We start from the raw sequence: 24,727 nt of genomic DNA, 5'->3' as shown, positions 1-24,727 counted from the left end.
GAGTCTGCTAGGTCGGACCTTGGGGCCTGAGACCAGAGGAAGAGGGAGGTGACGGCAGCAGGGCCTCGCTGTTGTAACACCCAAACACACCCTGACGTGACACCCTCATGCCGGGAAAACAAGGTGTGTAGCTCGGAGCAGTCAGGCAGGTGGTGTGGCCTGACTCAGATGCCACCTCTGGCAAAGCTGAGATTTATTATCCAGTGAGAGAAGTGGGCAGCGGTAGGCAGGACACTTGGGCGGAGCTGCAGGCAGCAGCTGGGCAGACCTTTCTGGGAGCCGGAGAGAAGTCTTCTGCTCTGCACAGGCCCCTTCTCTCCAGGAAGGGTGAATGACTGCCCCCTCCCCCCAGGAGCTCACTTGGTGATGCAACAGGGGCTTCCTGCCCTCCTCAACCAAAAACAGAAAGAAGACTTCTGGAGGGGAGGCTAGAATTCCAGATTGGAATAAACTAAAGCTAGAGCGCCTGAGTTCTAGTCCTGCTGTCACTTGCTGGCCCTGTAACGTAGACGAGTCACTTCCCCTCTTAGGGCCTCGTTTCCTCATCTGTCAAATAAAGGAAATGGACTACATCAGAGGGTGGCCAATAAGTTTTATCTCAAGGTACCATTGCCAATTGATAGGTAGTGTCTTCCTGAAGATATCTGGGTTTGTTTTTTCAGAAAGGCTCTGAGACCATGTCTGGGCTCAGGACCCACGGAACAGTGTCAGCCACGGGCACGGGATGGGAATGTGCTGTGATCAGTTAGTGATGCCTGTTGTGGACACAAGACCAGAAAGTGGCAGCATGAGTGCCGGATATGTTATCGTCCTGATAGATGATTTCTAAGGGCCTTCTGGTCGCGAAACTCACAATTCCACCCCAATTCTCCAGCAGATCTGGTTAATGCTGGTCGGCAAGCATGTACCTCCCATATTGAGATATTTGCACACAGCTGATTTCTCTCCCTGAAAGATGTGTTCTCGTCCGCCCTGCAGGACAGTTACTGGGGGAGCAGGCAGCCCCCTAAGTCCCCAGTGCCCACACCCACCAGACTTCACCCAGAAGCTTAGAGCCAATGAATAGTGCCAAGGTTTACTACCCAGAGGACATTCCAGCTTTTCTTACAATTTTCCCCAATGTCTACAAAGGGGCTTCCCCCACTGTGTGACAATCCCACCTTGCCCCTGAGGGAGGATGAGCGAGCAGAAAAAGGCAGAGGTGGCTCCTGACTTCCTGGTGGTCACAAGTGAGGGTCTCGTCAGACACGGCTTGGTCCCTGAGGAACTCCTTGGGAGATGTGTGCCAGGATCACCTACAGACCATTTGCCAGGAAGACCACATGCACCAAATGCACGCAGATACCAACACAGGTGCTCACAGACCAGGTATTCATCTGTATAGGAAAAGATTAATTTCCCAAATGCACCTGCAGCATGACAAGGATCCCACAGCTCTGGCTGCTTCAGACCGTCGGACAAGCTCCTCTCCTCTCTTTGCATCCTTAAGCTCTGCCCAGGGCAGACGGTGGGGATGGCTGACAGCAGACCCTGCCACAGTATGCATCTGGCACGGACGTGTGGAGACCCTGCCCCGTGTGCGATGCCCATGGTCACCTCTCTCCATCTATTCTGGACCTGCAAGACCCCTCATGTACAAGGTCATTCCTAAGCCCGCGGGGCTGGGGAAACTGCACAAGAAGGAGTCACTGTACAAACTGCAAACCTCATCTGCTTGGAGCGGAAAAAAAATAAACCCACCTTCAAGTGCACGCTAGCCGGGCACCAAGCAAACCAGGATTCCAACTCAGTGAACAGCTTTCCAACTTGAGCCGGCCTGGAGGTACCATTTCCCCAGGCCTTCCCCACCCAACACTCCCTGGAGAACAGACACCCCACAGCCCTCTCCCCTCCTCACCCCAATGCTAGGCAGAACCTGCCAGAGGGGAAATCAGTAGACAGAGAGGAAACTGGAGTTCACCCTCAGGCCATGGGGCCAGCTGAAAGGGAGCGGCTGAGGCAGAGCCAGCTCCCGGGGGAGGGGAAGCCAGCCACAGAATTCCCAGGAGCTACTGGAATCCCCACAGGGCTCCCCTGGAATCCCCCTGTGTTCCATCAGGAATCAGAAAGATGCCTCTTTCCAAGAGCAAGGAAAAACTGTCGACAAATAGCAACTTTCTAAACAGCAGTGTTTTCCTAACAGAGGATGGTGGATTGGTAATTACACTTTGGAGGTGAAACAGTTTATCTCGGAAGACCTAACCACCACCACCTGCCTCTCCCACCTGGAGGCAGACAGAGCTATGTGGTGAAAGTGAAGTCTGTATAAATGGGGCCCAGGAAGAAACCTCGGCCTCCAGCTGGAGTAGGGATGTCCAGCTATTTTCTCTTGAAGTTAAGTTTCTGAGGACCTAACTGGTGAGTTCTCAGCTTCCCCATCTAGGGACTCCACGCCAGTCACTATTCTCAGGGCTTTCTTTACATGGATTGTCTCATTTCATTCTTACTATCACCCCATGAAGCAGGTATTTTTATTATACCCATTACACAGATGAGAAAACCGAGGTACAGAGAGGTTAAAGAACTCACCAAAGGTTATATACAGCTAGTAAGTGCCGGAGCTGGTCTTGGAATCCAACCATCCTGACCCTGGAGTACCTGCCCTTAACCACTGCACCCCACAGCCAAGAAGCTCTCACCGTGGTTCATCATGACACAAGAACCACCACCCAAGTGCTTCTTGGCCCAATACACAGGTCATGTGTTGTAGGCAATATTGGAATACAAGATTCCAGTTTGACAAGATAATTTGGGGTTTGCTGTAATGGATTCTAACCAGTTACATTCCGTAGGAATGATCTAGAATGGTGATTCAGGAAATATGAGGTAATGTGATTTTAATAATCATTTTCATTTTCTTTCTCTTGTTAGATACGTTATTAATGTCTATTTTTTTAACCTGTGTGTTTTCTGTCCCATTATGCTGTAATGACCAGGAGGAGCACAGTTTATTTTAGACCTCCCACTTTTCCCACCTCCTCCCACAGGTATCTTTTAATTATTATATATAAATGTTGTAAATAATACATGAACACATTCTCCTTTTTAAAAAAAGTAAGACATTACAAATAAGGCTAAGGTTCCCCTTTGACCAAGCCCTCCCTCCCATCCATGTCCCCAACCCTCTTCCAGAGATAACTCTTTTACCAATTTGGAGTGTATCCTTCCAGACCTTTTAAAAATAATTATGTACTTATGCTGTGCATGTACTTATAAAAGAAGTATCTTGTTGTTTTTGCATAATTGCTATCATACAATTTTTTGAAACTCGCATTGGCCATTCATTAACATTTCTTAGCGCTCCATCCATGGGACAGATCAGTCTCTATGGTTTTGACTGTTGTACAAAGTGGTATGAGACAACAGCTTACTTAGCCATCCTCTATGTTTCCCATTTTTGCCACGGCAAACAATAGGAGGCTTCCTGGGACTGGGGACTGACCTCAGTTACGGCCAATGTTCTTGTCTGTCCGGGGCATGTGAGCAAGCACAATGACCCTCAGCTTATCGCACTGCTGGCACTAGAACTGCCACACCATGTGCTGGGACTCTCTAGAATCCTTGGTACAAAATCGTTCTTCGAACTTGGCAAGTTACCTCCCCCAGGCTTTAGTCAATGATCTCAAACAACACAGAGCTTGCCTTGATGATTAAAAGACAGAACCTGCAGGAAAGACACCTCCCCCAGACCCCTCTTCTACTCTCAGGTTGATCCCTGCACACACCAGGATCACCCCAGTTTGACCTGAGCCGAGGCCTGCTCTGGACATCAAACCAAACTAAAGCTCATATAAATTTAAGGAATAGAAAAATGAACACAGATGTTTACCTGCAATGAGGGACTGGGAGTAGAACTCTTCTAATTATAAAAATGCTGTGATCCTGTAACTCTCCATATATTACATCAGAACACGCCCACATACACATACACATCCCTCCTAAGGTTGGTTATTAACAATTCGCAGATTATAGTTTTGTTCACCCATCATAAGCCTGGCTATTTGAGAGCTGAAAAGCGAGTGTGACTCTGGGTGGGTAAGTGGGTGGAGATGCTGGAGAGATGAATAAGGAAGAGAGACAGAAGCTCTTCAAAATAGGTTAAGCCCTTTAGAACAAATGAGCAAACCTGAACAGCCTTCTTAACTCTATCTTCCAAGCAGCATGGGGGAGGCTAAAGGGCCTCTCCCAGCTCTGATCAAATATTGACCCTGTGCACTCACTGGCCAGAGTTCAGACTAAAGGGCCAGCAGCACTATGGAGCCAATGTTTGCAGAGCAATTACTGCATCCCAGCGCCTTGTAGGTCAGATTGTGAAACAACCTTTGATGGAGCCGGAGCTTCAGAGAGCCTTCCGGTCCTTCCTTGGTGGGGCCAGGCCTTGGGGGAGACACTTAACAGTGAAGGAGCTGTGCAAGGAAATTTACAGAGGCTGGAAATGTGGTCCAGCGCCAAAGAGAAGGCAACTTAAGAGCATCTGCGGTCCTTTTCCCTGCTCCTTCTCCCCTCACCTCCACCTCCAAGTAATCCAAGCTCTTTATAACTAAACAGGCCTCAATATCAGGCCTTGTCCCTGCCAGCTCCCTCTGGGACAGGTCCCTTTCTTGGTCAGATAGGGCTGAGTGGTGGATTATTTTTAGAAGAAACCAATTTCCACTTGGAGACCTAGAGCCTCTCCTTTCCCTGTTCCCAGCTTGACATCTGAAATGCCCTTAGGAGCCCTTTCTAGTAACTGACCTGGTTTCCAGAAGAGGTGTTTGGAAGAGCTGTTGAATTTGAATTGCTCTATGGATGCGGCAAATCAGGGTGGAATACAGTTCCTCTCCTGCCGCAGGGGCCCTGGAAGATGTTAGAGGACACCTGGGGAGGGCCCGGGAGGTGGCAGAGCACACTGGGGTGGGCATAAAGCCAGATCGAGCCTGCTGTGTGTCCCCGATGGTCAGAGGCAGCACAGTCCAATAGAACTTCCTGTGATGGTAGAAATGTCCTGTATCTGCTCAGTATGTAGCCATTAGCCACTGTGGCTCTTGGGCACTTGCAATGCAGCAAGTATGACCAAGAAACTAAATTTCATTTCATTTCAAAAAAATTAATTGAACTTAATTGAATTTTTAAAATTTAATCTTTAAGTTTTTTAATTAACTGAAATTTAAATGTAACTAGCCGCATGTGGCTGGTGGCTTACTGCACTGGACAGCACAAGTCTAAAGGTTCCATACCTGGTGCTTCCCAGTGGGTGGGAAGAGGGGCTGGGTTCACAGCCCCTTGAATGAGAAGGTGGCAGAACCACTGGGTCTGAAGGCTCAAGGAAGAAACATGGGGAGAGAAGAAGGTTTTGGGCGGAGTAGAGGGTCTTATCCTAGTGCCCTTGGAAGGATTTCAGGGGGGTGTGAATGACCAAGTGGGTTATTAGAATTGTATATGTACATTCATGCTTGTCTGGAAAGATGCACAAAAGAAACCCTGAGCCCCCAAAATAAAATAAAATAACTCATTGGTCTGTCGGATAAACTTACTTCTTCAGGGAAGTCTGCTCTGATACCAGAGTATAAGGTTTCCCTATAATATGTCTATGGTGCTTCTCTCTGTAGCATTTGGAATCATATAAAATAATATGTATATACATTTTTAAACTAAAATCTGTCTTTCCTCATTAAGCTGTAAGTCCCATAAAAGCAGTAACCAGATCTGCTTTTGCTCACCAATAAATCCCCACCCAGAGCCTGGCATCCTTCCTGGGACACAGAAGGCAGGCACTTAAGACTGGATAGATTGGGATAGATGGATGGATGGATAGATGGGCAGATGGACAGATGGATGGACAGATGGAGAGGAGGCAGGCAAGCACGCATAAATGAACGAACAAACTAAGAAATAAGTTAGGGACACACTTTACCTCGATAACTATAAATCTCAAAAAGCAACCAAATCCCCTCAAACTGGAGTGGGGGTGGTGGCTATATCATTCTAGGCCGCTGTCACCAATGAAAACCATATGGGCAGGGCTTCCCTGGTGGCGCAGTGGTTAAGAATACACCTGCCAAGGCCGGGGACACAGGTTCGAGCCCTGGTCCAGAAAGATCCCACAAGCCGCGGAGCAACTAAGCCCGTGCCTCACAACTACCGAGCCTGCGCGCAAGAGCCCGCGAGCCACAACTACTGAGCCCGCATGCCACAACTACTGAAGCCCGTGTGCCTAGAGCCCATGCTCCGCAGCAAGAGAAACCACCGCAATGAGAAGCCCGCGCTCTGCAATGAAGAGGAGCCCCCACTCGCCGCAACTAGAGAAAGCCCGTGCGCAGTAACGAAGATCCAGTGCAGCCAAAAATAAATAAATTAATTAATTAAAAAATAACATATGGGCATCTTCTTAGTTGCCCCCTCCCAAGAAGGATGCTCTTTCCTTCCTCTTCATCTCCTGGCATGTTACTTGTACCTCAATCTAGTATTTATTTCATCTACAGTGGACTAAACTGCTTAAAAGTCTACTTTCCCCACTAGATACAGACTCCTAGGAGGAAGGGACCTTGTCCTTCTCAAATGAGTGTCCCTCAGCCTGTGCCACTTCTGCCCTGCAAAAGTGCGAATGTGGTGGAGGCCTTGGCAAAGGCCAATTCACTCTTACTGCGAGCCAGCCTGGCTTCCTCATCTTTATACTTCCACCCTTGCCATGCACAGCCAGGCTAAGGCTGCCAGATTTAGCAAGTGAAAAATACAGGACAAAGGATAAAACAGGAATTTCAAATAAACAATGAATAACTTAAAAAAATTTGTTTTTGGCTGCACCATGTGGCATACAGGATCTTAGTTCCCCTGACCAGGGATCAAACCCGTGCTCCCTGCAGTGGAAGCACTGATTCTTAACCACTGGACCGCCAAGGAAGTCCCAATGAATAACTTTTTAGTATATCTCCTGCAATATATGGGATATACGTATATTAAAAAAAAGTATACAGTCCCCAGAAAGCCCAGGACCATGAGTTAGTAAAGCCAGTTAGGCAGCTTTCCCCAGGCTGGCTTAGTCGGCACAGTACTTCCAGGGTTCCAAAGTGGGCCTCAGCCCAAAAGGGGAGGAGCAAAAGGATTCTGAGAATAGTGCTCTACGGGTCACACCCCTACTCCCAACCCACTCCGTCCTGTCCCAGTGGCAAGCTCCAGAGAGAGCCTGTGGGACTCTGAACACTCTGACACAGGCCTGGGCACTGAGCAGCAAGTCAGCAGAGTGAAGCCAAGGTATGAAAACAAGAAAGCAACACCATGACAGGAGGTACTAAGCCCCCAGACCCTTCAGCCAGGCAGCCCAGCATCCTTGTCACCTGTTAACACCAAGTAACTCACTAGACAACCATGTGTCGGGGAAAGCATGGATTTGCTCATTTCATCCTCACAACAACCCTGCTGGGTGGGTACCATTTGAACCTTCATTCTACAGATGAGAAAATGGAGAAGCTAAGGAAGGAACCTCTCTGGAGTTACAGAGTGACAGAGCCAGTAACTGGTCCCAGGCAATGTGTCTCCAGTGCCTAAGCTCCAAGCTGAGTTCTGAGGGCCACCAGTGACCACAGACGGAATTAGCAATGCCATTTGTTCTTCCTCTATAGGAATGCCATATTAAAATCAGAGATCCTGATAAATAAGAAAGGCTTTCTAAAATGAAGGCCACTACAAGTCATCATGTCAAGTTCTGAAAAATGGGTTCCCAAAAATGCTTGGTTGAAAGGTTAAATTCCAAAGAACCATCCCAACCCCTTTCCAAACTGCCTCTACAGGGTAACAATGACCCACATGGACAGGCCTGGCCATGCTCATGACTAGGGCCAGCGCATCGTACAAGCTGCTTCATGCCGTGTGTCCCCTCTCAACACACAGGAAATGAGCCCTCCAGGCAAGGGAGAAGTTGGGGGAGCAGCATTCCTTTCCTGTGAGATTCTGTAACTAGGGAGGGGGTAGGGGAATAGAACAGAAAAGAGGGGGAAGAAAAGTTCTGATTTGAGAGTTTCCCTCTGGCTCATCAATGAGTCCTTTCAGGGTTCCCTCTCCCCAACTAAGTGATCATTTCCTGTCCAGCACACTACACCCATTGATGGGGTATCAGCAAATCCCAACAGTTTACGCCGGAAGGACACGAGGAGACTGGACAGGAGTTGATGGGGGAAGAGGAAGAAGGCAGGAGGGTAAGGTGTGGCTTTCAATCCCACATTGTTAGATTAAGAGAGGATCTGTAATGCAGGGAGCTGGCTCACCTTTGGCTCATCTCATAGATAGAGCCATAAGGACAGTGGGATAAAGTCAGGTACTTGGAGGCAAACATGCTAGCCTGGCCTCTCCAAGATGACTCACCACCAGAGGCCTGCAAAGGAAGGAGTGGACCTTGGTTGTGAGGGCCAGCAGTGGATGTCTCTTCTTTGTGTTTTTATAGGCCTAAATCAGGCTCATAGCCCTAAGGAAGAATCTGGAACCTCTCAGCTTTCCCTTCCTGGTATAGGAAGGGTTGCTGCCCAACTCTCAATGATTCTGCCTTGTCTGGTGCCTGCCTCTGATAAACAGGGGTGGGCCCCCTAGTGGCCATGTCTGTGTTCATGTCTGTCTACCCTAGACTGTAGTGATTAGTGCAGAGAGGGCACCTGACCCAAGTCAGGCCAATCAGAGTCTTGCCTGGGATTTTTTGATTTGGAACTGGCAGAGAGTCAGTCTCTCTGCTGTTGGGAACCACAATATATGAAATTTGGGAGCTACTGACAGCTGAACTACTGATGACAGTGCCCAGAGAGAAGCCAAGACAAGACAGAGGGAGAGCAGCCCTGGTTTCAGGTGTTCCTGAAGCCACTGCCTCTCTCCCTTTTCCACCATCTGGTTGACTGCATAAGCTTCCCTGGTATATCCTTCCAACCAAGTCTCCTCTTTGTCTAAGCCAGTATGAGTGTAAAACTATTACTTGTAACCTAAAGAGGCCTAATCAAATTAGTTGGCATCAAGGGAGGTGTCTACAATGGAGTTGTGGATCCATGCTACCATCCCCCTGTGTGACATGTCTGGGTATGTTAGAGAGACACACATATCATACACTTGTACAAACAGGGAGATAAGAGCCTTATTTGGTTAGACAGACACAGTGGTATGCCCCATTTGTGTCTGTAGTTCAAGAAACTGCTTATTTTCTGTTCCAGTCTTTTCTGTGTGTTTGCTTTTCTTTGTCTGCAATGATGTGGTGGCTTGTGTCTCACCCTGGATGTTTATAGACACATGTCTGCTCAAGTACACAGCACCCACGGCCAACCTCCCGTCTTTCCGCCCTGGTTTCCCACCCTCCAGACGAAGGAGGGTGACAAAGCATGACTGTTAAGACCATCTGAGGAAGCCAACAAAGCCCCAAGTATCTGCCTGCATCATCCAAGACTGAGCCCAACCCAGCTTGACCGCTGAGGTTCCCTCCTCTGTCCCTCTGCTCTGCCTAGACTCTGACCCTGAGAGCTTGGGAAGGGGATTCTCTGGATGAGTGCGGACATGAGAGAGGACAACCCACCAGACACTCAGGCCACTTCATGTGGAACCAGGCACCATTTGAGCTCAGACCCACTCACCTGCAGGTCAAAGAACTTGCTGTACCTCCGGTAGATGGTCTGGGACGTGGAGTCGGACCAGGTCACGTTAATGATGTATACCTGTGGGGAAAAGGTAAGAGCAGGTGAGTGGGTGACTAAAGCATGGCCTCAAGCTGTGCCAGGCATCATTTAACATGACTGTGGGTGTTCCACGCCAGGACCATTCTTTTTCTCATCTTTGTCCCCAGGGCTTTAGCACAGTGTCAGGTACACATGGATGATACACATGTGTCTAAATACACACACACACACACACACACACACACATCTAGAAGGGTATTCAATAAAATGCTAAGGATGATTATCTTAGGAGGGTAGGGTTACAAGTGGTTTTAATTTTCTTCTTCTTGTTTATGTGTATTTTATACAATGAACATAAATTTGGGGTTGTTTAAAAATGTAAGTAGCTTTTTTCCACTGGTTCTCAAACTTTACGGTGAATGAGATTCTGCAAAGGGCCTTCCAAAACTGCAGATGTCAGGACCCCACCCTCTGAAATTCTGCATAAGTAGACCTGGGTTTTGGAGGATCAGGCATCTACATTTTATTTTTTTTAACAATTTTTATAGAGCAGTTTTAGGTTCACAGAAAAACTGAGCAGAAGGTACAGAGGGTTCCCATATATCCCTGCCCCCACACATGCACAGCCTCTCCCATTACTAAGATCCCTCACCAGAGTGGTACATTTGTTGAAATTGGGCATCTATGTTTTAAACAAACCACTCCAGGTTATTCTGCCACAGTTAATCCTCAGAACACACTCTGAACCCACTTCAGGAGACTGTAAGCATGTCAGAGATGTGTGGTTCATCCCAGTATCCCTAAGTCTTAGCTCTGCGTCTGGCACTGAGTGGGTGCTCAGAAACCATTCTGCTCCATTGAACAACCAAACTGACCTTCTGGATGAGAGGTAGACTTACAGGAGAGAAATTAGCATATGGAAGATTTGTAAACTTTTCTGAAATGAAGGCATTTCAGGACCTCATTCCCAATGTCACCCCAGTTCCCAGTGCTCAATCAGGCTCTGGACTACTGCCTCAGGCCACTCTGGAAGGCTCACTTAGCCCAGGAGGTGGGTGGGACTCCAAACTGGAGAAGGAGAGAAAGTCCCAGGCCCACACAATCTGTCCTATTTTTCCCACCATTTCTGTCCCTCTTATCTGAACCCACACCAAAGACATGCCTTCCTGGGAGAGGCTTCTGTTAGAGCGAGGGTCCCCTCACACAACCTCAGGGCTACTCCCCTGAACTTCCCCACAGTGCCTGTTGTGATGTCTCCAAGCACAGCGTTAAGGGAGGGCGACCCAGGGTTAAGACGTGGGCGAGACCTCCACCTGCTTCCTCCCTCAGAGGAGAATGAGCTGCTGTAGGTCACAGCACTGGTTCCCCGGCCAGGATGCCCCGTCCACCAGAATTACCTGCGGACCTCCCTAAAAACCCATATTCCCGGGACTCTGCTTAGCAATTCTGATTCAGGAGGTCTGAGGGGACTCCATCAGAGACGAGAACAAAGTGGCCAGAGAGGTCAGGGTCGCAGCCACTGTGAGAAGGAGGGAATATTATTAGCAAAGAGAAGGAGCATTTGGACACCTTGGCATCAGAGTGGCTGACTTCACCACATGCCTGGAGTAGGGCTCTCTTGGTCTGCTCAGGCTGCTAAAACATAATTCCATAGATGGGTGACTTAGACAACAACATTTATTTCCCACAGTCATGGAAGCTGGAAGTCCCAGATCAAGGTTCCTGGTGGAACCTTCCTCCTGGCTTGCAGATGGCCACCTTCTGTTGTGTCTTCACATGCTGAAGACAGAGTGAGCTCTAGTCCCTTCCTCTTCTTATAAGGGCACTAATCCCATCATTGGGGCTCCATCCTTGTGACCTCACCTGAACCTAATTACTTCCCAAAGGCCCCACCTCAGACACCATCATACTGGGGATCTGGGCTTCAACATGTGGATTTGGGGGGAGGGGAGGGGGAAGGCACAAACATTTACTTCATAGCAAGGGTTCTGCACACAGGAGTATGAGGCTTTATGTTTGGCTGCTCAGTTAACAGCCAAAGAAATGAGCTCTGAATCTAGTCCCTTCTCCCCTCCGATCTCTAAGTCACAGAGTCAGCCTCGTGCTGTGTGGAGTGTTTGTTCTGAAACACACCCAAGGAGAGCGCCATAAAGCAAAGCAAATACAGCTGAATGTTGCCACCCTGAAATGGGGTATTTATGATATGACACGTTTTATGTGATCCCAATTAAGAAAGATCATAAAGTGAAAAGGCCATCCCTATCCTCACAAGCCCAAAATAAACTGACATAAATAAATATATAGGGATATGCTTTGCTTTATATCATATATAAACATATATCCCACACAATAAATTGTAGAAACCATTTAGGTAATGGTTACTATGAGCCAGCACAGTGTAAAGCACTCGTATGCATTAGCTCATTTAATCTTCAGCCCAAGAGGTAGCTACCATTGTGATCCCCATTTTGCACAAGAGGAAGTTGAGGTTCAGAGAAGCCAAATAACATGCCCAAGGTCACACAGCTAGGAAAATACAGAGCAAAGGATTGAACCTAGGTCCAGCTGAGTCTAATCCCTATGCTCTTAACCACACTGGACTGTCTCCCTATATGTAAATTCAGGAGTGGGGATATTTAATCAAACTACTTGATGAGGACTGAATGGCAATTTTTTAAATAAAGTTTTGGGTAATCTGAAAAGTCTGTACAACCCTTGAGGAACATGGGGGAGGAAGGCTAATTCTGAGAGCCTGAGACCAAGAAGAGACAGAACTTGGCCCAGACAGAGGTCAACGGTTAAGAATGCTACAAAACCAGACAGACACAGAGGAAACTCTCGTACACAACTGGCTTCACCGACAGCGGCAGGATGCTCTGGGGTTTCTCACAGGGGTCATAGCCCACCCCATCCCCCCTGCTGACCCCCAGCTCCTGCCAGCTACATCTCCCCTCCCACCTGCATCTCCCCTTCCCACAGATGCTGTGCACGACAGGTGCTGCCTTCCTGACCTCTGCCCAGGCAGATGCACCGTAGGGAGGCCCCAAGTGACCGGGCCCTCTCGGGAGAGAGCCTGCACTCGCTCGCAGGCCATTAGACGGCAGTCTTTCTCCCTGGCCAACCAAGTGGGACCCAGAGGAAGGGCTTAACTGGGGCTTAACATGACCCATGCTCCGTCCTCTCTAGTAATTAGGGGCTTCCCTTCACCTCCCGGGAGAATTAATCACAGGCTCACTGCCTCTGGCAGCTGGGAGGCCTCTCCTTTTGCAGAGGACCGAGGATGGCAATTTGCCAAGGAAAAGGCACAGAGCCTGGAGTCAGCCACTCCCGGGTTTCACTCTTAGGACCTTCCTTATCGTGGGCTGTGAGGCCTCAGGCCAGCCTCGCAGACCCTCAGGCTCTTCCCTGTTCTAGGGGCACAGCCTCCAGGGCTACGGGGCCTGACCCACTACGCTGGTTTCACTGCAGGTGTGCTCACCCCGTTAGTGGCGGAGCTGAGACAGGAACCCACACCTCCTAATTCCTAGTCTAGCACCAATCAGCACATGACCAGCGTACACCTGCCCTAGAAAAGTCCTTCTTCCTTCACTATTCAAAACAGCTGAGGAGTCACAACAGGGCATTGTCGCTATCTAACACTTGACCTGAACCCACAAGGAAGACAGGCCTCTGGTGACTTACGTGTGGGGGTGGGGAAATGAGCCTCCATCCCAAACCTCTGCGACTTGCCAGAGCCTCCCACCCCCAGCCCCACCCCCAGCCTACCCTCCTGGAAAAACAGTGTAAAGCCTGAGCTGAGGAAACGGTCAGAGACCTCCCCGGAGGTAAGCCCAGAGGATCTGTGGACAACCTCCAGGCCCCTTTCCCTCATCTGGGCTGTACGCTTGTCTGCTTTCTTCCAAACCTTGACCATCCTAGATGATCACTCCAGATGAGCAATGGATACACAGAATTCCAGCCCGACTCACACTCCCCCATCCCCACATCAGAGTTTCTCAAGCCTCCCTGAGCTGGGTGTGCTGGAGCCCCTAGCGATAAACCGCAGAGAGAGAGCAGGTGGAGGGCAAGGGGGACAGGGCAGAGGTCACTGGAGAAAGCCAGCTCTGTTTACCGGGCTACGTCAGGGGCCCAGATAAACTCTCCTCTGGCTGCAGGAGCGACCAAGATAACGTTACCCAGCAGCTGGTTCCAAGAAAGGTTTGCAATTAAACATCCTGCTTCCACACACGTTACTTGGAGTTATGTTTCCCGGGTGGAGTTTCCCTTCCTTCTGGATTTTAAAAACTCATGGATTCTATTACCCCATCTCTGGTCATTTCAGGCAGATGGCAAGCATCTAGGAATTGCATCCAGCCTCCCCCGGAGAGGAAGCCCCAGAGTCTCAAGTTCACCTGCCACGCTCACCCTCTTCCGAGGAGGATCTCCACCACAGACGCAACTACAGAAACTCCACAACGCCTCGGTCCCGCCAGCCCACCCACCCCAAGGCCATCTTGGGCTGCCTTCCATCTGCTCAGCTCATTAGGCCCAGAAATGTCTGAGGCTTCTGAGACTTCCAAGTCCTGCTCCTTTCAACAAGGAAATGGCCTTGATGCAAATCAGACCCACAGCTCAACGCCAGAGCGCTGAGAATGAAGCCCAGCCCAGTTTCCATGGAGGGAGGTCCATGATCAGACCCGGGCTGTGACCAATTAACGACCCAAAATTACTGCCTAATCATTCCTAGAAGGCCTGGGACCTGCCCCTGTTTAATTAGAAAGTGCCAGTAAGTACCCATTGCTCCCTGTACTGATGAAAAGTACAGTTAGAGACAAGGAGTTAGGAACCGCGGGGGAAATCCTCTATCTTTGTGGCACTGTGGCTCAGTTTACTAAGGAGGCCTTTTTCCCCTGGACCCCTGCCAGGTGCCCCTGGCCCCAGGCCAAATGGAAACTCAATGACAATCTTCCTTCACCGGCTCACAGCAACACAGGGTGGGACCAGTTGGCTAGGACTAGGGCCATCGCGTACAGTTATATAAGTTGCTCACTGTCCAAAGACTGCCTGGGACAAGTAGGGGTTGAAATCTAGCCTATCCTCTGCATCCCAAACTGTGCACCCTGGCTCCAGGCTGCAGGCACACAGATAAAGGAGCACCTCCTTCTAATGCATACAGAATGTTTCTAGCCAGGACACAGCACCTTGTCCCCTGGGTAGGTTGTCAGTGCTTTCCAGGGCGCTTGAGGTTACGGTATCTTCTCAGGACCCAGCTCCTCAACTTCCCCAAATCTTCTAGATGGAGGGATGCTTAATGTTTGAGATGGACTGTTCAGAAGTCTGAATGAACACATTCCAACAGCCAGTAAAGGGGAGTTTACATTTAGGGACATGATCGCTGCTCTGGCTTCCTACTGGAGAATTTCATCACGTTCTTCCCCAAGAAGATGATGGCAGCCCTAAGGTACCAATAGGCTCTAACCTTCTATTCAAAGGGCCCCATGTACTAGGTCCTATCACGGGCAGGGGAGTCCCAAATTAGGCTGGGCTGATCCTCAAGATGCAGACCACCCATCAGGGCAGAGGACCCCAGGGCTGCTGCTCCCAGAGCAAGTGGCTCCACCAAATGCTGGGCTGATGCCCCTTCTCCTCCCTGCTGGGGCCCACTGACCCCCCACTGATAAGCAGCAGGGGCCCCGGTATCAAAGACCCATCTTGACAACACTTGGCTGCACCCAAATCGAAAGCTCCCCAGATTTCATCATCTGACCTGGGCCCACCAGCCTAGCAAGTCTGGGGCCATCTCTTGTGGTGCTCATAGTCTGTTTTTCACAACTAGCCAGTTATTAGATCTGCCTTTGTTTACTAATTGTTGGCTCAGAATGACCCAGCACTGGACACATGCTGTGTCCCTGTGTATTTCACGTGGGTGACTATGTCCTCCCAGGTCTCCCCATGGGCAGCAACTGTGTTCCCCGACCCCCTGAGGTGCCCTGGGCCTGCCCATCCGCTGGGCACACTGAAATACAACTGGCTGGCTAATGAGTGAAAATCCATTGGGTTTGAAGAACCAAAGAGGTCGCTAGCAGCAACACTTGGGGACTGCGCCCCACTCCAGAAGCAAATCCCCAGGGGCCAAGGGGCAGAATATAAAATACATCCGGTTCAGTGCAAAGGTCTTTGCCAACCCAAAACCCTGCCAGCAAAATTAAGTTCAATGGCCTGTGGCCACCTGAATAAAGTTTCTGAGCACCCTCGGGGTGTGGTCCTTTAAAATTCTGACACTTCCTCTGGGGTGGGTGATTGTTCTTGGGGTGGGAAGCGTAGTGACACTGCAAATTTGGGGAACAAGCAGCACTTAGAAGTCTGGACTTGGGGGGTGACCTCCACCCCAGCACACACACACACACAGATTCACTACAGGGTTAATGACCAGGTGGTGGAGCCTTTCAGACCTCAGAACACCCCATTCAGGCTCCCTCTGGACCTCATGTTTACGGAGCAGTCGCAGCAAACGCAGCAGAAGCAAACCTCAGAAAGGCTCTGCCAGAGACAGGGTGTGTGGCCGGAAAAGAGCTTTTTTCCTTCCAGTTTCATTGAGATATAATGGACATACAACACGGTATAAATTTAAGGTGTACGGCCTAATGATTTGACTTAGATACATCATGAAATGACTGCCGCAGGAAGTGTAGTGAACATCCATCATGTAATATGGATATAACATCAAAGAAATAGAAAATGCTTTTCCTTGTGATGAGAACTCTTAGGATTTACTCTTAACAACCTTCATATAAAACGTACAGCTGTGTTAATTACATTGATCATGTTGCACATTATATCATTAGTAGTTATTTATCTTATAACTGGGAATTTGTACCTTTCATCCAATTCCCCCTCCACCTACCCTTCTCTGGTAACCAGAAATCTGATCTCTTTTTCTATGAGTTTGTTTGTTTATGAAGTATAATTGACCTACAACACTATTTTACTTCCTGGTACACAATACAGTGATTCGATATTTCTACACATTTCAAAATTATCACCACGATAAGTCTAGTTACCATCTGTCAGCATACAAAGGTATTACACAATTATTGACTATATTTACTATGCTGTAATTTCATACCTGTGACTCATTTATTTTGTAGCTGAAAGTTTGTACTTCTTAATCTCTCTCACCTATTTTTCTCCTCCCCCCATCCCCTCCCCTCTGGCAACCACCTGTTTGTTTTCTGTATCTATGACTCTGTTTCTGTTGTTTGTTCATTGTTTTGTTTGTGTTTTTGGATTCCACATACAAGTGAAATCATACAGTATTTGTCTTTCTCCATCTTATTTCACTTAGCATAATACCCACTAGGTCCATCCATGTTGTCACGAATGGTAAGATTTCATTTTCATCTTCTTTATGGCTGAGTAAATACTGGGTTGGCCAAAGGGTTCGTTCGGGTTTTTCCATAACATCATATGGAAATCCAATATATATTACATTAATTTACATTATATATTTATTTATATTATATATTATATTTATATATTATATATTTTTTCATTCTCTTTACAGCTGAGTAACATTCCATTTTATATATATGAGTGTGTGTGTGTGTGTGTGTGTGTGTGTGTGTGTATTTATATATAAAACATATTCTTTATCTAGTCATCTGTTGATAGGCACTTAGGTTGCTTCCCTATCTTGGCTATTGTAAATAATGCTGCAATGAACATAAGGGTGCATGTATCTTTTCTAATTACTGTTTTCGTTTTCTTCAGATAAATACCCAGAAGTGGAATTGCTGGATCATATGGTAGCTCTATTTTTAATTTTTTGAGGAACCTCCACACTGCTTTCCAAAGTGTCTGCACCAATTTACATCCCCACCAACGATGCATGAGGTGTTCCCTTTTCTCCACATCCTCGCCAACACTTATTTGTTGTCTTTTTGATAATAGCCATTCTGACAGGTGTGAAGTGATACCTCATTGTGGTTCTGATTTGCATTTGGAAAAAGGGCTTTTAAGGGGATTTGGAGGAGGGGATACTCAGCAGGCTCTTAAACTGTATCAAACACCTTCAAGAGAGTTTAGTCTCATCACACTCAGTGCCTGCAATCGTTTGCATGAATCATGGGCCTCGATTGTTTATTTAATTTGGAGGGCAATGCATAGGCAAGAGGGTTTGGAGGAAGCTTCCATATTGCTGGTGTCTCCATTTATTCCTCTGCAAGATGGGGATAATAGTGGTTACTTCACTTTGGGGCTGTTGTGAGGATTTGTGATCTAACCTTGTATCTCCCCATTAGAACACAAGCTCCCTGAAGGCAGATTATGGCATCCTAACGCCCAGCAAGACACTTTACACCTAAGACGCATTCATTTAATGTCCCCTAAGTAAGTGAAGGAACGAAGTAACCAGCTAATGTCGAGTGAGTGCTTGCCTGGTGCCTGGTTTTGTGCCACTCTAAAGATGAGGCAAAGTCATTGACCTCCAGGCCCTTACAGCTCAGCTGCGGCAGCCAGACTCACACTGACAAACCAAGTAGGGAAACAGTATAAGATGGAGTGACGGGATGCCAAAAAGTGAGGCTCAGAAAGGACCAAAGGCAGCACTGGCATCGTGGAGGAGGAAGACGGCTTTGAAAGCATTTGATGGATTTAAATTTTAGCTTCAACATTTCTCTGCTGTGTGGGCTTGGGCATGTGTCTTAGCCTTTCTGAGTCAGGGTCTCCTTAGCTGCAAAGTGTGGTTTATAAAGGGATCTTCCCGTTAAATGTGATGAAGCACATGGGGCGCCCAGCACAGGGCCTGGCACATGGAAAGCGCCCAGTGAACCTTTGCTATTTAGATACTCAGGAAGAGGGAGGGGGTGAACTGACTTCTTTCCATTTGCCCTGAGACTTGGATCATGACACTAGGAATAGGAGTAGGAGGGGAGCAGGATGTGAGAAACAGGGACACAGACGGGCAGGGTAACACACACACACACACACACACACACACATCCCACTACTAATAACAAGCCTGGCCTGGGAAAGTAGAAGAGCAGAAATAACTGTGCTGCCCGGGGCTGGGAAAACAATGGCCAACCTCAGGAGCACCCCGCTGAAAGGACGGACGGGCTGTAGCAAGCCCCTCGGGGTCGGAGGCTTTTTTTCTTCTTTTTTTTTTCATGTTTCCTGGACAGGAAATGAGTGTGCAAAGTAGGAGCTCCCAGGATTTACAAACCCTATGTGGACCTTAAAAAAGATTCAGCTGTCGAAGCTCTGTCCTTATAGTCACCAGAACTAGGACAGAAACAGCAGGAAGAGCCAGTTTTTTACAAACCTTTTTCTTAAATGCAGGAACTAGTGGTTTCATTAGGAACAAAAATAATAGCCACGTCCCTTTATTGATCACTTATTGCATTCCAGGCCTTGCTAAGCACTTTATCCAGATGATCTCACTTAATCTTTACATTGATTCTGTGAGGAAAGTGTTGTTATTGTCTCCAGTTGACAAATGAAGAGACCTCAAGAAATAATTGATCTACCTGAGGTCCCATGGCAGGTGATGGAGCTCAGGTCCAAATGCAGTATTGACTGTTGTAGTCTGACCACTTCGTCCTCTTTGATAACTACACCAGACTGCCCGGAGCCAGGCAGAGCCCCTGCCACAAGGATTTGCTCTGTCAGTTGGCTGCTCCACGTGTAGGTGACCCATCAGTCAGTACTGAGGCCACCCTGAGGCAGGGGGGTAAGGAGCCCTCTAAGGGGACCAGCACTCTATTTTGCACAGTTTAGAATCAATCTGATTGGCTAGGGACTTCCTTGGCGGTCCAGTGGTTAAGACTCCGCCCTTCCACTGCAGGGGGCATGGGTTCGATTCCTGGTGGGGGAACTAAGATCCCGCATGCCTCATGGTGTGGCAAAAAAAAAAAAAAAAAAATCTGATTGACTACATGAAAAGCTGTTACTCTCTCTGAGCCTCCACTCCCCATCTATAAAATGGGGGTGGTAACACCTGCTTCACTGTGAAGATTAATGAGAACACAAGCAAAGCACAACCACGGTGCCTGGGACACTGTAGCTGCTCAATAAACGTCACCTCTCTTCCCCACCATCCCCTTCAAAGTGCCTAGCACAGTCTTCTGCGCTCTTGGAGTTTTAGCCTCTTCCCTAGAAGTTTCTGGAGACACCAATGAGCCCAGAGTCAAGAAAGGAAGGCATTGTGGCTTCTAGGGCTCTGGGTGTGGTCCCCACTGCTCGCTCTCTAGAGTACCTGAGGGCATGTGGTTGAACCTCTGTACCTCCCTCCCTCCAGCCCTGCCACCTCCCTCTGTTCCCGAGCCAGCTTATCAGAGAAAATGTGTCTGACCACCTTGAATCAGCAGGTGCTCCAATGGAGAGGCCCAGCAATCGGTGGGCAGGGATGTCTTGGGTAATGCCCGGGAGCCCAGAGAGGGTGGCGGGGTGTCCAGGCTAGAGGAAGGAGGCTCTCCCTACTGTGGACACTGAGAAAAACTCTAGATGCATCTTGACATTCAGGAGCTAGAGTCCTGGAAACCTTAAGCAAACGTACGCTCTCCCGAACCACAGAAAGGATCACGCTCCTGGGCTCCCAGCGGGGCGTGGACGCAGCCCAGCGGATCTAGGAAAGGGTTGGAAAGAAGGATTCTAGCCCCACACACTCCCAAATCAATGACTGACCCAGGCCTGCTGACCTGGACACACACATCCTGTGACCATGCCCCGTTCCCCCGTCACACCCTGGGGAGCAAGGCAAAGGTTAACACACACAGCTTGGTTTCCTCTTCCTGGGAAACACAGCAGGCAGGCAAGGCCAGAGGCCGGCGGCCTCCTTCGCACACAGCCTGCAGGGGAAGTGACCCCACCTCTTCCTCCCCGCCATCTGACACACTCACACCTTCCTCTCTGCCGTGCTCAGCAAAGCTCGACTTTCGACACAAGGACAATTGCCGTCACTAGGAATTCTGTTGCATGGGGTAGACTGCAACAATCTTTTTGGAGAGCATTTTGGCAATATCTGCCCCAAACCAGCATTCCCTTTGACTCAGCAATTTTACCTCTAAGAATTTATCCACACAAGTGTGTGGATGCGTGTGTCTATGTGTGTGTGTGTATGTGTGTGTCTATGTGTGTGTGTGTGTGTGTGTGTGTTTATATACATAAAGATGTTCATGCAGTGCTGTTTGGAACAGCAAAAAATAAGGAATGTTGACTGTCTATCGATTTAAAAAATGGTCAAATAAATTATGATTCATACACCTGTTAAAGATAAGGGGGCTCTTTCTGTGTCATTAAGGGAAAATATTCACAGTATATCGAGAAAAGAAAAAAATAGATTACAAAACAGTATGTATACAATACAATTAGATTTCGGGGGAGGTGTGTATGGGGGTTTGTGCATGAGCACATACGTGTACATTTTACATATCTGGAAAAATGTAACAAACTGATAATCGTGGTTACTTGGGTTAAGGAGAAAGCGAATAGTTTCACTTTATACATTTCTCTATTATTTTATTTCTTTTGACTACGTCTGGCTTTCAGAATTTATTTTTTTAAACATTTTTTATTTCTTTAACGTTGTATCTATTTTATTTATTTAATTTTGGCTGCGTTGGGTCTTCGTTGCCGCGCGCGGGCTTTCTCTAGTTGCAGCGAGTGGGGGCTACTCTTCGTTGTGGTGCGCGAGCTGCTCATTGTGGTGGCTTCTCTTGCTGTGGAGAACGGGCTCTAGGCATGCGGGCTTCAGTAGTTGTGGCACACGGGCTCAGTAGTTGTGGCTCGCGGGCTCTAGAGCACAGGCTCAGTAGTTGTGGCGCATGGGCTTAGTTGCTCCACGGCATGTAGGATCTTCCCAGACCAGGGCTTGAACCTGTGTCCCCTGCATTGGCTTAACCACTGAGCCACCAGGGGAGCCCTGGCTTTCAAAATTTAAAATAAGATTTCCATCTTACAAAACAATTGTGTTCTCTTAGCCTGTCCTCTGGCTAGTGCCAGCTCCTAGATATTCTGCCAACATCCAATATGTGCTCATTCTTGGGTAGCTGTAGGGGATTTCAAGTTCAATGTTGAGCTCTTGAAGCCAAAGTCTGCAACTCTGTCTACATATACCATCACCTGGAGTGCTTTAAAAATACTGCCAGCTGGGACTTCCTTGGTGGTGCAGTGGTTAAGAATCTGCCTGTCACTGCAAGGGACAGAGGTTCAAGCCCTGGTCCGGGAAGATCCCACATGCCACGAAGCAACTAAGCCCGCGTGCCGCAACTACTGAGCCTGCGCTCTAGAGCCCGCGAGCCACAACTACTGAAGCCCGTGTACCTAGAGCCCGCGCACCGCAATGAAGAGTAGCCCCTGCTCACAGAACTAGAGAGAAAGCCTGCAAGCAGCAATGAAGACCAAATGCAGCCAAAAATAGATAAATAAATTTATATATATAAAAAATACTGCCTGCCAACCCTACTGTATGCCATTTAAATTAGAATCCAGGAAGTTGGGGTGGACATTGGTAGTTTTCAGAGCTCCCAGGTAAGTCTACAGGTTGTTACAGGTTGAGAACCACTCAAGGTGGACCAATACCAAAAATACCACTGGACTAGCTGAAAAAAATACTCTTTAAGTAGAAAGCAGTATTATAGTGTAATCTGTGCTAGTAAGAGTCAGCTCTGCCTTCAAGAGGTCCGGTTAGGGAGTTTGTATTCAGTGCTTTTTCTCAAAATTCTGCCTCCAGTTTTGGAATTCACCAGCTCAAATGGGGAAAAGAAAACAAGGAGACGGGGGTTCATTTGTTGTGAGCTGTGGCTGTGCCTTCACTTTCTTCGGCAGCCTGTGGCTGTCCCCACCTCCATGGGGCCTATTTCAGTGACTCAGGGGTCAGAGTCCAGCCCTTTTCACCTCCAGGAGGAAGAGCGGAAAGAATTAGAGGTGCCGAACCCAGAGAAGGCATTTAAGGGACACACAACAGCTGGTTTCAAATATTTAAAGGACTATCAGTACGGGAGGGTCAGCTCCAGTTGTACCCAAAGGAAGGTGGGGGACAGTGAGTGTAAATGATGGAAAAGCAGGTCTTGCCCAAAGTCAGGAAGAACTTGTCAACCAGAGCTGCCCAAGGATGGAAGGGGCTGTCTTGTGAAGCAATGGGACCATCAGGGCAGGAGATGAGTGACCACCTGTCTGCTGTGATATTGCTGGGAAACCCCTTTCCACTCAGCCCTCTAACTTCCAACTCCAGGAGGCCAGAAACACTTAGAAAGTTAGCAAAATCCACTGGGAATACAGCTCCTTTACCAAAAAGTCTTCCACTCACAAAAAATCGTCCTGAGCACCAGCTGAGTGTCAGGCTCTGCACTAGGTGCTGGACACACCAGCAGTGAGCCAGACAGTCTGTCTTCATGGAGCATCAGACACACACATGATTGTTTCTGATGGTCCAATAAAATGGAATGCAGTGACCAAAACTAACTGCAGGGGAGGTGGCTAATTCAGACAGATGGTCAGGGAAGGCTTCTCTCCGGAGAAAATGTTTGAGCTGAGATCTAAATGCAAAGAGCAAAGTACTACTCACCAGCTGGGGAGGTGGGTGGGATCTCAGTTTGACTCAGCCCAAAATTGGAAAGGAGCCCTACCTCACATCATATACAAAAATTAACCCAAAATGGATCAAATACCTCAATGTGAGTGATAAAACTATAAAAGCCTTAGAAGAAAACAAAGTTGCAAATCTTTATGACCTTGGACTAGTCAACGGTTTCTAAGATATGACACTAAAATTATAGCAATCAAAAAAAAAGAAATAGATAAATTGGACTTCATCAAGATTAAATACTTTTGTGCTTCAAAAGACACCAGCAAGAAAGTGAAAAGACAGTCTACAGAATGGGAGAAAATATTTGCAATCCATGTATATGATAAGGGACTTGTATCTAGAATATATAAAGAACTCTTTTAACTCTAAAAGACAAATAACACAACTTAAAAATGGGCAAAGGATCCAAGTAGACTTTTCTCCAGAGAAGATATACAAATGGCCAATAAGCACAAGAAGAGATGCTCAACAGCATTAGCCATCAGAGAAATGCAAATCAAAACTATAACAAAGTACCATTTCACATCCATTAGGATGGCTATAATCAAACAGACAGATAATAGTAAGTGTTGGCAAGGATGTAGAGAAATTAAAACCTCCATACATTGCTGGTGGAAATGTAAAATAGTGCAGCTGCTTTGGAAAACAGTCTGGCAGTTCCTCAAATGGTTAAACATAGAGTTACCATATGACCCAGCAATTGCATTCCAAAGTATCTACCCAAGAGAAATGAAAACTCATGTCCACACCAAAACTTCTATGTGAATGTTCATAGCAGCATTGTATTACAAAATATTATATATATATTACATAATAACCCAAAAGTCGAAACAACCCAAATGTTCTGCAACTAATGAATGGATAAACAAAATGATGTATCACAGCCATATGATGAAATATTATTCAATAATAAAAAGGAATAAAGTACCAATATATGCTACAACATGGATGAACCTTGAAAACATCACGCTAAGTGAAAGAAGCCAGACACAAAAGACCACATATTATATGATTCCATTTATACGAAATTCCCAGAACAGACAAATCTATAGAGACAGAACTAGATTAGTGGTTGCTGAGGGCTGAGGGTGGCAACACTGGGGGAAATGGGGAGCAACTGCTAATGGGGTTACTTTTGGGGGATGGTGAAAATGTTCTGAAGTTGACTGTGGTGATGGTTACCCATATTCTGGGAATATACTAAAAACCACTGAATTGTATGCTTTAAATGGGTAAATTGTATGGTATGCGAATTATATCTCAATAAAGCAGTTTTTAAAATATTAGAAGGGAAAAGATGTCACTCTCAGTTAAGAAGATCTTGCCAGAAAAGGCTCCATCTCTCTAAGCTTCCAGCCTGTCTAATTTCTCCAAGGTTCAATCAAGACCCACCATCTCCTAGAAGCCTCCCTGGACTGCCTCAGCCCTGGTGCCCCCTCTGCCCCTTCATCTGGTACACAGCAGGCTTGTGTAGGTAGGGGTCATGTCACATCCATTAGTCTTG

General features: G+C 47.6%; 1 protein-coding gene across 6 annotated transcripts in view; it reads right to left on the bottom strand.

The window, feature by feature from the left end:
• Positions 1 to 24,727, bottom strand: part of SH3PXD2A (SH3 and PX domains 2A) — a 240,859-nt gene that overhangs the window by 179,339 nt on the left and 36,793 nt on the right. For all 6 annotated transcript variants that reach the window (XR_014253455.1, XM_082425104.1, XM_082425105.1 and 3 more), the window contains exon 2: positions 9,618 to 9,698. Coding sequence is in view for 5 of the 6 variants with exons in the window: in XM_082425104.1 (XP_082281230.1) it covers positions 9,618 to 9,698 (81 nt within the window). In the remaining variant the exon portion in view is untranslated. The remainder of the gene's footprint in view (positions 1 to 9,617; positions 9,699 to 24,727) is intronic.

The sequence above is a fragment of the Balaenoptera physalus genome, assembly GCF_965194825.1.
Source record: "Balaenoptera physalus genome assembly, chromosome: 14".
NCBI classification, from domain to species: Eukaryota; Metazoa; Chordata; class Mammalia; order Artiodactyla; family Balaenopteridae; genus Balaenoptera; species Balaenoptera physalus.
The sequence above is the reverse complement of the archived record's forward strand: the minus strand, read 5'-3'. Positions and strand labels throughout refer to the sequence as shown.